Source organism: Salvelinus alpinus, chromosome 26, assembly GCF_045679555.1.
Source record: "Salvelinus alpinus chromosome 26, SLU_Salpinus.1, whole genome shotgun sequence".
NCBI classification, from domain to species: domain Eukaryota; kingdom Metazoa; phylum Chordata; class Actinopteri; order Salmoniformes; family Salmonidae; genus Salvelinus; species Salvelinus alpinus.
In genome coordinates, this window is record NC_092111.1 from 25575734 (window position 1) to 25588397 (window position 12664).

Consider the following 12664-nt stretch of genomic DNA (forward strand, 5'->3'; position numbering starts at 1 on the left):
TTGTTAAATCTGAGAGCCGTCTCAGATTATTGCATGGTGTGCTTTTTACGTAAAGTTTTTTTGAAATCTGACAGCGGTTGCATTAAGAACAAGTGTATCTTTAATTATATGTAAAACATGTATCTTTCATCAAGGTTTATGATGAGTATTTCTGTTATTTGACGTGGCTCTCTGCAATTTCTCCGGATATTTTGGAGACATTACTGAACATGGCGCCAATGTAAACCGAGATTTGTGGATATAAATATGCACATTATCGAACAAAACATTAATGTATTGTGTAACATGATGTCCTATGAGTGTCATCTGATGAAGATCATCAAAGGTTAGTGATTCATTTTATCTCTATTTCTGCTTTTTGTGACTACTATCTTTTGCTGGGAAAATGGCTGTGTTTTTCTGTGGCTATGTACTGAGCTAACATAATCGTTTGGTGTGCTTTCCCCGTAAATCCTTTTTGAAATCAGACACGTTGGCTGGATTCACAACATGTGTAGCTTTAATTTGGTGTCTTTCATGTGTGATTCATGAAAGATAGATTTTTATAGTAATATATTTGAATTTGGCTCGCTACATTTTTTCTGGCTTTTGGCCAAGTGGGTACCTTCCCACATATCCCAGAGAGGTTAAGTTAAAATAAAAGTGTTCATTCAGAATTGTTGTAATTGTCATTATTACAAATAAATAAATGTAAAAAAAAGAAATCGACCGATTAATCGGTATCGGCTTTTTTTGGTCCTCCAATAATCGGTATCGGTACCGGCATTGAAAAATCATAATCGGTCGACCTCTAATAGCTATATACCGTATTTACCTGCTATTTAGCTACTACTTATAAACTTATTATAAAAATGACACACCAAATAGCCCAAAAATGTGTCACGCTCTGACCTTAGAGAGCTTTTTATGTCTCTATTTTGGTTTGGTCAGGGTGTGATTTGGGTGGTCATTCTATGTTCATTTTTCTATGTTTTGTATTTCTTTGTTTTGGCCGGGTATGGGTCTTAATCAGGGACAGCTGTCTATCGTTGTCTCTGATTGGGAACCATACTTAGGTAGCCTTTTTTCCCACCTGTCTTTGTGAGAAGTTGACTTTGTTTAGGGCACATAGCCTTTTGGAGCTTCACGGTTTGTTTTGTATTGTTTATTGTTTTGTCGGCGTCATTTCGAATAAATGAGAAAATGTACGCTCACCACGCTGCACCTTGGTCTTCTTCTTACGACAGCCGTGACACAATAAGGAAAAGAGTCGTTTGCTTGAGGATAAATTGAGCCAATATTTATTGTTGAACTCATCGGGTTTTGTCTGGCTAATTGCCTACACAAATGGGCTGCAAACTTAAGGTAAATTAAATTAAATCCAACTTGAGAGGCTCCCCTGGTCTCCATAAATCCTCCTTTTTTGGGTGCAAATGTTTTCACCACAGCCTACAGGTCAAGGTTGCGGGCCCGACTGTTTTCTATACTGAGTATTGCCAACCCAGACAGTCTTTCCTGAAACATTGTGCATTATAGGCCTACAGTGGGGAGAACAAGTATTTGATACACTGCCGATTTTGCAGATGTTCCTACTTACAAAGCATGTAGAGGTCTGTAATTATTATCATAGCTACACTTCAACTGTGAGAGACGGAATCTAAAACAAAAATCCAGAAAATCACATTGTATGATTTTTAAGTAATTAATTTGCATTTTATTGCATGACATAAGTATTTGATACATCAGAAAAGCAGAACTTAATATTTGGTACAGAAACCTTTGTTTGCAATTACAGAGATCATACGTTTCCTGTAGTTCTTGACCAGGTTTGCACACACTGCAGCAGGGATTTTGGCCCACTCCTCCATACAGACCTTCTCCAGATCCTTCAGGTTTCGGGGCTGTCGCTGGGCAATACGGACTTTCAGCTCCCTCCAAAGATTTTCTATTGGGTTCAGGTCTGGAGACTGGCTAGGCCACTCCAGGACCTTGAGATGCTTCTTGCGGAGCCACTCCTTAGTTGCCCTGGCTGTGTGTTTCGGGTCGTTGTCATGCTGGAAGACCCAGCCACGACCCATCTTCAATGCTCTTACTGAGGGAAGGAGGTTGTTGGCCAAGATCTCGCGATACATGGCCCCATCCATCCTCCCCTCAATACGGTGCAGTCGTCCTGTCCCCTTTGCAGAAAAGCATCCCCAAATACTGATGTTTCCACCTCCATGCTTCACGGTTGGGATGGTGTTCTTGGGGTTGTACTCATCCTTCTTCCTCCAAACACGGCGAGTGGAGTTTAGACCAAAAAGCTCTATTTTTGTCTCATCAGACCACATGACCTTCTCCCATTCCTCCTCTGGATCATCCAGATGGTCATTGGCAAACTTCAGACGGGCCTGGACATGCGCTGGCTTGAGCAGGGGAACCTTGCGTGCGCTGCAGGATTTTAATCCATGACGGCGTAGTGTGTTACTAATGGTTTTCTTTGAGACTGTGGTCCCAGCTCTCTTCAGGTCATTGACCAGGTCCTGCCGTGTAGTTCTGGGCTGATCCCTCACCTTCCTCATGATCATTGATGCCCCACGAGGTGAGATCTTGCGTGGAGCCCCAGACCGAGGGTGATTGACCGTCATCTTGAACTTCTTCCATTTTCTAATAATTGCGCCAATAGTTGTTGCCTTCTCACCAAGCTGCTTGCCTATTGTCCTGTAGCCCATCCCAGCCTTGTGCAGGTCTACAATGTTATCCCTGATGTCCTTACACAGCTCTCTGGTCTTGGCCATTGTGGAGAGGTTGGAGTCTGTTTGAGTGTGTGGACAGGTGTCTTTTATACAGGTAACGAGTTCAAACAGGTGCAGTTAATACAGGTAATGAGTGGAGAACAGGAGGGCTTCTTAAAGAAAAACGAACACGTCTGTGAGAGCCGGAATTCTTACTGTTTGGTAGGTGATCAAATACTTATGTCATGCAATAAAATGCAAATTAATTACTTAAAAATCATACAATGTGATTTTCTGGATTTTTGTAAGTAGGAAAACCTGCAAAATCGGCAGTGTATCAAATACTTGTTCTCCCCACTGTATGTCCATTGCGCTGCAAACAATTTAAACGTAGTCTTGAATGATGCATGCCAAGATATACCAGAGATAAGAGACTGTTGATATTGCAACCACACAACTGGCAAACCACTTGTTCTTTTTTTCAAGCCCTCAAGAACTGCTAAATATGATAATCTGTTTGCATCTGCCAATTCATTGGCTGTCCAGTATCCAGACGACCTGTCCCCAGAGCTTCCTATGCAGTTCATCTCAGCAATTAAGGAGAATGAGAGGCTCAATTAAAAAGATGTTGCAGAACTGATGTATTTGAAGCACAACTCCCTTCGGGGGTGTCCGGTATGCCAGTATGTGTGTGTATCCTACCATGGTGTTCTCCTCGTTGGGTGTGGGTGTCTGTCGAGGGGTGGAGTCTGGTGACTCTTGGCCACCCTGCTCTGCCACTGCAACCAATCACAACACAGTATGTTAGATTGACAGCTGTCAGGACTAATCACCTATAACTAAGGTTTTATTTGCCCCAACATACTGTAGTAACACACAATAGTGATGCACAGGTTGACTCATAACCCGCAGTCCCCGTGGATATATCTGTAGGGCGAGCGGGTTTAGGGTCATGAAATATTGTGTGGATGAAGGGCGGGTGGGTGAAGGGCGGGTTGAATAAAGAGAAAACAATGCATTAAAAATCCATAAATGTATAATTCTTGTGCAATTCAAATCTATAGGCTACAGTGAGGTTTTTCTTTCATTCTTTTTAACTGTCATTAGTACGTAAGCCTAAGCTTTAGGGCCTAACTGTACACGTGCCAAATACACGCCAATCGCCAAATGCTTTTGGGAATTTAAGCAAAAAAAGTTAACGTCGATCCACTGAGGCAAAAAGGACAATGTCGGCATTGAATTCAATAATAGTAACGCTGCAAAATGGAGAGTTGAAAATAAAGAGAAGGGGAGGCCAGAAAAGTAATGTTTGGTAAAGATTTGGTGAAGTGGTAAAATAGGATTATATGTTATGAGTGATGATGGTGAGAGGCGCTATACAAATTCGACAGTCACAAGGCAGGGACTTCAAATATGCACGTCAAAGGGATCTGTGCTGTTTAGATATGTTAAATGGAATAGCAACTGAAATCTGGACACTGATTATAGGAATATAACCTCTCACATAGCCTAATATGAATTCCTGCAGAATGAAGCATTTCTTGCTGTAAAATGATACACCAAATGTACATTTTGACTCGGGAACAGGAGTGGAGGAATATGATTTCGTCTTGAGAGAATGAATGCGAGGTTAGGGACCGTCTGTAAATGTGCTATCAACCACATAAAATCATGTGCATTTCAACCACATAAAATATGCCTCCATGTCGAACTGAAATCTTATCAGAAAACATGTTGGGTCGTATTCACATGCTTTTAATTTCCTTAAAACCGGTCCAACTGATGCCATTTAAAAAAAAATATGTTATTGCATTTTCTCCCTGGTCCCTAAACGTCTGCTGTGCAAGACAAGCAGAGACGAAAGAGAAAACTTTACCGATGTCAACTACATTGAAGCATTCATCGATATCTAACATTATTCTGGTGAGCAAGAGTTTATTTTGTCTTCTAGGGCAGTAATGACAGAAGAGAAGCTGCATGTATGTAATTATAGACATGTTGACTAACAAATAGACTACAAAAATATGATTAATAATAATATACATAATATAGTACCACATGTAATATAGTAACCAACTCACTGGCTTTGCGAGCCTTGCGGGCAAGAGCAGCAGCCAACTCATTCTGGACCTGTAGGGATAGAACATACAACAAACTCAATGACAGCTCCTGTCAGACAAACAGGCAGGCAGGCACGCACGCACACACACACACACACCGTGGAGGTGAGTCTCTCTAGTGCTTTCATCTGGAGAAAGCTGTCCCCGCAGACATCTCTGTTCCCCTCCGAGTCCTCCTCAGACCTACAACACACACACACACACACACACACACTTAAAAAAAAAGAATAATGTGCAAATATTGTTCAATCCAGGTGTGCAAGAGAATTACCCAGAAAGACTGTGAAAGGTGATTCTAACATGTGTGTGAATATTTACAGTACCAGTCAAACATTTTGGACACACCAACTCATTCAAGGGTTTTTCTTTAGTTGTACTATTTTCTACATTGTAGAAAAATAGTGAAGACATAACTATGAAATAACACATATGGAATCATGTAGTAACCAAAAAAAGTGTTAAACAAATCAAAATATATCTTATATTCTTCAAAGTAGCCACCCTTTGCCTTGATGACAGCTTTGCACACTTGGCATTCTCTCAACCAGCTTCATGAGGTAGTCACCTGGAATGCATTTCAATTAACAGGTGTGCCTTGTTAAAAGTTCAAATATATTTGGATTTGTTTAACACTTTTTTGGTTACTACATGATTCCATATGTGCTATTTCATAGTTTTGATGTTGCCACTATTATTCTACAATGTAGAAAATAGTACAAATAAAGAAAAACCCTTGAATGAGTAGATGTCCAAACTTTTGATTGGTACTGTATGTAAATAAGATATTTCTGTACTTCATTTTCAATAAATTTGCTAAGATTTCTAAAAACATGTTTTCACTTTGTCATTATGGGGTATTGTGTGTAGATGGGTGAGACAAACAATTGAATCCATTTTTAATTCAGGCTGTAACACAACACATTTTGGAATAAGTCAAGGGGTATGAATATTTTCTTAAAGGCACTCTAGTTGAATAGCCCTGCTCTACTGGTCTCTCTGGTACCTCTACTGCCACCTCGACTGCTACTGGCTCTAAACAGGAAACAGGACCTTGTTCTCTCTCTTCTCTCTTTTCCTCCTTCTGTCTGTGTGTGAGTGTGTGTGTATGTGCGTACATGTTTTTTCTGTGTGTGTGTGTATATATCAACAGGACAGTGTTTTAGGGTAAACTAATCTCTTTAGCAGCAGAACAAAGTGCCCTCAGGCCTCTGATGTAATGTGTTGTCTTTTAGAAGACAGATGTTGTATACTTACAGTCCCTCTCTCTCTATCTCACTCTCACACACACACCTTCCCACTGTTCCCAGAATAATTTGCATATCGTTTACATTTTTTCTGTGGCTTCAGTTGCGAAGGAGGAAGACAGTGTGTGCATGTGTGTGTGGATGTGTGTGCGGGAGAGCGTGTGATCTGATAAACCATGATGGATGCAGTAGCAGGACAGATAGTGATGGCATCACACTCTCCCTTTCCCTCCCTCCCTCCTTCCAGCTCTACCTCCTGACTACACAGACGAGGACAAGGTGAGGGGAGGAGAGGAAGGGGTGGTTAGAGATTATCTCTCCCTCTCTGTCTTTGTGCCTCCCTATTCTGTCGTCGGAAGTTATCATTTCTCTCGCTCCCCCTGTTTTTTCCCCTCTCTCTCCAGTTCGCTCTCCTCTCTCCCATTCTCCCTCTCTCTGAGTGACAGATTGAGTTCAGTAGCAGGCTCAGTTGGAAAGCCACACGGACGAGTTGGAATTCTATCGGAGGGAACTGGAATTCTGTGTGACACTCGGAACACCCCAACACGGACCCAGATTACGCTATAAAGAGAGAGAGAGTCTAATGAAGAGGTCTGTCTGTCTGTCTGTCTGTCTGTCTGTGTGTCAAACTAAGGGATTAACAATATGTAGCGAGATTAGAATCTTGTCAGAGTTGGAACACTGCTTTCACTTATGTTCTGGTGTATGTGTGTCTCTTATAACACACACGGTGATGGTCATGGAACACACAGGCAACACTGAGTCACGTTCACACACACGTTCACACACACGGTGATGGTCATGGAACACACAGGCAACACTGGGTCACGTTCACACACACGGTGATGGTCATGGAACACACAGGCAACACTGGGTCACGTTCACACACACGGTGATGGTCATGGAACACACAGGCAACACTGGGTCACGTTCACACACACGGTGATGGTCATGGAACACACAGGCAACACTGGGTCACGTTCACACACACGGTGATGGTCATGGAACACACAGGCAACACTGGGTCACGTTCACACACACGGTGATGGTCACGTTCACACACAGGCAACACTGGGTCACGTTCACACACACGGTGATGGTCACGGAACACACAGGCAACACTGGGTCACGTTCACACACACGGTGATGGTCATGGAACACACAGGCAACACTGGGTCACGTTCACACACACGGTGATGGTCACGGAACACACAGGCAACACTGGGTCACGTTCACACACACGGTGATGGTCACGGAACACACAGGCAACACTGGGTCACGTTCACACACACGGTGATGGTCATGGAACACACAGGCAACACTGGGTCACGTTCACACACACGGTGATGGTCATGGAACACACAGGCAACACTGGGTCACGTTCACACACACGTTGATGGTCATGGAACACACAGGCAACACTGGGTCACGTTCACACACACGTTCACACACAATTACCCAGTTCTGAACTGGACGTATGGGACGAGCTGTAGGAGGAGCCTAACAGCCTCTGGCCACGCCTCCTTCTCCAGGCCGCAGAACTCGCAGGCTGCAGACTCACACTCCTCAAAGCTGAACTGGTAGTAGGAGTTAGAGTCCCCAAACACCACGCGCTGGTCCACTGAAACACACACACAGACAGACTCAGATGGAATGCCAGGGTAAGAAGAAGAGTGTGTGTGTGTGTATATACTCACCAGACAGTAGGATGCCCAGCTCCAGTAGGACCTGCCAGACGCGCACGGCCATACTCCGACAGCGCACATACACACACTGCTCACACAGCCACTGGACCAGCTCTACACCCACGTAGCTCCGCCTGGACACACACACACACAGCGTTAATACACACACTGCTCACACAGCCACTGGACCAGCTCTACACCCACGTAGCTCCGCCTGGACACACACACACACAGCGTTAATACACACACTGCTCACACAGCCACTGGACCAGCTCTACACCCACGTAGCTCCGCCTGGACACACACACACACAGCGTTAATACACACACTGCTCACACAGCCACTGGACCAGCTCTACACCCACGTAGCTCCGCCTGGACACACACACACACAGTGTTAATACACACACTGCTCACACAGCCACTGGACCAGCTCTACACCCACGTAGCTCCGCCTGGACACACACACACACACAGCGTTAATACACACACTGCTCACACAGCCACTGGACCAGCTCTACACCCACGTAGCTCCGCCTGGACACACACACACACAGCGTTAATACACACACTGCTCACACAGCCACTGGACCAGCTCTACACCCACGTAGCTCCGCCTGGACACACACACACAGCGTGAATACACACACTGCTCACACAGCCACTGGACCAGCTCTACACCCACGTAGCTCCGCCTGGACACACACACACACAGCGTTAATACACACACTGCTCACACAGCCACTGGACCAGCTCTACACCCACGTAGCTCCGCCTGGACACACACACACAGCGTTAATACACACACTGCTCACACAGCCACTGGACCAGCTCTACACCCACGTAGCTCCGCCTGGACACACACACACACAGCGTTAATACACACACTGCTCACACAGCCACTGGACCAGCTCTACACCCACGTAGCTCCGCCTGGACACACACACACACAGCGTTAATACACACACTGCTCACACAGCCACTGGACCAGCTCTACACCCACGTAGCTCCGCCTGGACACACACACACACAGCGTTAATACACACACTGCTCACACAGCCACTGGACCAGCTCTACACCCACGTAGCTCCGCCTGGACACACACACACAGCGTTAATACACACACTGTTCACACAGCCACTGGACCAGCTCTACACCCACGTAGCTCCGCCTGGACACACACACACAGCGTTAATACACACACTGCTCACACAGCCACTGGACCAGCTCTACACCCACGTAGCTCCGCCTGGACACACACACACACAGCGTTAATACACACACTGCTCACACAGCCACTGGACCAGCTCTACACCCACGTAGCTCCGCCTGGACACACACACACACAGCGTTAATACACACACTGCTCACACAGCCACTGGACCAGCTCTACACCCACGTAGCTCCGCCTGGACACACACACACACAGCGTTAATACACACACTGCTCACACAGCCACTGTACCAGCTCAACACCCACGTAGCTCCGCCTGGACACACACACACACAGCGTTAATACACACACTGCTCACACAGCCACTGGACCAGCTCTACACCCACGTAGCTCCGCCTGGACACACACACACACAGCGTTAATACACACACTGCTCACACAGCCACTGGAGCAACTCTACACCCACGTAGCTCCGCCTGGACACACACACACAGCGTTAATACACACACTGCTCACACAGCCACTGGACCAGCTCTACACCCACGTAGCTCCGCCTGGACACACACACACAGCGTTAATACACACACTGCTCACACAGCCACTGGACCAGCTCTACACCCACGTAGCTCCGCCTGGACACACACACACACAGCGTTAATACACACACTGCTCACACAGCCACTGGACCAGCTCTACACCCACGTAGCTCCGCCTGGACACACACACACACAGCGTTAATACACACACTGCTCACACAGCCACTGGACCAGCTCTACACCCACGTAGCTCCGCCTGGACACACACACACACAGCGTTAATACACACACTGCTCACACAGCCACTGGACCAGCTCAACACCCACGTAGCTCCGCCTGGACACACACACACACAGCGTTAATACACACACTGCTCACACAGCCACTGGACCAGCTCTACACCCACGTAGCTCCGCCTGGACACACACACACACAGCGTTAATACACACACTGCTCACACAGCCACTGGACCAGCTCTACACCCACGTAGCTCCGCCTGGACACACACACACACAGCGTTAATACACACACTGCTCACACAGCCACTGAACCAGCTCTACACCCACGTAGCTCCGCCTGGACACACACACACACAGCGTTAATACACACACTGCTCACACAGCCACTGGACCAGCTCTACACCCACGTAGCTCCGCCTGGACACACAAACACACAGCGTTAATACACACACTGCTCACACAGCCACTGGACCAGCTCTACACCCACGTAGCTCCGCCTGGACACACACACACACAGCGTTAATACACACACTGCTCACACAGCCACTGGACCAGCTCTACACCCACGTAGCTCCGCCTGGACACACACACACACAGCGTTAATACACACACTGCTCACACAGCCACTGGAGCAGCTCTACACCCACGTAGCTCCGCCTGGACACACACACACAGCGTTAATACACACACTGCTCACACAGCCACTGGACCAGCTCTACACCCACGTAGCTCCGCCTGGACACACACACACAGCGTTAATACACACACTGCTCACACAGCCACTGGACCAGCTCTACACCCACGTAGCTCCGCCTGGACACACACACACACAGCGTTAATACACACACTGCTCACACAGCCACTGGACCAGCTCTACACCCACGTAGCTCCGCCTGGACACACACACACACAGCGTTAATACACACACTGCTCACACAGCCACTGGACCAGCTCTACACCCACGTAGCTCCGCCTGGACACACACACACACAGCGTTAATACACACACTGCTCACACAGCCACTGGACCAGCTCAACACCCACGTAGCTCCGCCTGGACACACACACACACAGCGTTAATACACACACTGCTCACACAGCCACTGGACCAGCTCTACACCCACGTAGCTCCGCCTGGACACACACACACACAGCGTTAATACACACACTGCTCACACAGCCACTGGACCAGCTCTACACCCACGTAGCTCCGCCTGGACACACACACACACAGCGTTAATACACACACTGCTCACACAGCCACTGGACCAGCTCTACACCCACGTAGCTCCGCCTGGACACACACACACACAGCGTTAATACACACACTGCTCACACAGCCACTGGACCAGCTCTACACCCACGTAGCTCCGCCTGGACACACACACACACAGCGTTAATACACACACTGCTCACACAGCCACTGGACCAGCTCTACACCCACGTAGCTCCGCCTGGACACACACACACACAGCGTTAATACACACACTGCTCACACAGCCACTGGACCAGTTCTACACCCACGTAGCTCCGCCTGGACACACACACACAGCGTTAATACACACACTGCTCACACAGCCACTGGACCAGCTCTACACCAACATAGCTCCGCCTGGACACACACACACAGCGTTAATACACACACTGCTCACACAGCCACTGGACCAGCTCAACACCCACGTAGCTCCGCCTGGACACACACACACACAGCGTTAATACACACACTGCTCATACAGCCACTGGACCAGCTCAACACCCACGTAGCTCCGCCTGGACACACACACACACACAGCGTTAATACACACACTGCTCACACAGCCACTGGACCAGCTCTACACCTACATAGCTCCGCCTGGACACACACACACAGCGTTAATACACACACTGCTCACACAGCCACTGGACCAGCTCTACACCCACGTAGCTCCGCCTGGACACACACACACAGCGTTAATACACACACTGCTCACACAGCCACTGGACCAGCTCTACACCCACGTAGCGCCGCCTGGACACACACACACACAGCGTTAATACACACACTGCTCACACAGCCACTGGAGCAGCTCTACACCCACGTAGCTCCGCCTGGACACACACACACAGCGTTAATACACACACTGCTCACACAGCCACTGGACCAGCTCTACACCCACGTAGCTCCGCCTGGACACACACACACAGCGTTAATACACACACTGCTCACACAGCCACTGGACCAGCTCTACACCCACGTAGCTCCGCCTGGACACACACACACACAGCGTTAATACACACACTGCTCACACAGCCACTGGACCAGCTCTACACCCACGTAGCTCCGCCTGGACACACACACACACAGCGTTAATACACACACTGCTCACACAGCCACTGGACCAGCTCTACACCCACGTAGCTCCGCCTGGACACACACACACACAGCGTTAATGCACACACTGCTCACACAGCCACTGGACCAGCTCAACACCCACGTAGCTCCGCCTGGACACACACACACACAGCGTTAATACACACACTGCTCACACAGCCACTGGACCAGCTCTACACCCACGTAGCTCCGCCTGGACACACACACACACAGCGTTAATACACACACTGCTCACACAGCCACTGGACCAGCTCTACACCCACGTAGCTCCGCCTGGACACACACACACACAGCGTTAATACACACACTGCTCACACAGCCACTGGACCAGCTCTACACCCACGTAGCTCCGCCTGGACACACACACACACAGCGTTAATACACACACTGCTCACACAGCCACTGGACCAGCTCTACACCCACGTAGCTCCGCCTGGACACACACACACACAGCGTTAATACACACACTGCTCACACAGCCACTGGACCAGCTCTACACCCACGTAGCTCCGCCTGGACACACACACACACAGCGTTAATACACACACTGCTCACACAGCCACTGGACCAGCTCTACACCCACGTAGCTCCGCCTGGACACACAC

At 48.1% G+C, this 12664-nt stretch overlaps 1 protein-coding gene across 4 annotated transcripts in view; it reads right to left on the minus strand.

Annotated features, from left to right (window-relative positions):
• The window catches only part of LOC139555042 (rap guanine nucleotide exchange factor 5-like), a 125023-nt gene that overhangs the window by 87592 nt on the left and 24767 nt on the right, over positions 1 to 12664 (minus strand). For all 4 annotated transcript variants that reach the window (XR_011670929.1, XM_071368438.1, XM_071368439.1 and 1 more), the window contains exons 4-8: positions 7755 to 7876; positions 7516 to 7678; positions 4912 to 4996; positions 4775 to 4823; positions 3396 to 3472 (exon numbers count right to left, since the gene is read on the minus strand). Coding sequence is in view for 3 of the 4 variants with exons in the window: in XM_071368438.1 (XP_071224539.1) it covers positions 3396 to 3472; positions 4775 to 4823; positions 4912 to 4996; positions 7516 to 7678; positions 7755 to 7876 (496 nt within the window). In the remaining variant the exon portion in view is untranslated. The remainder of the gene's footprint in view (positions 1 to 3395; positions 3473 to 4774; positions 4824 to 4911; positions 4997 to 7515; positions 7679 to 7754; positions 7877 to 12664) is intronic.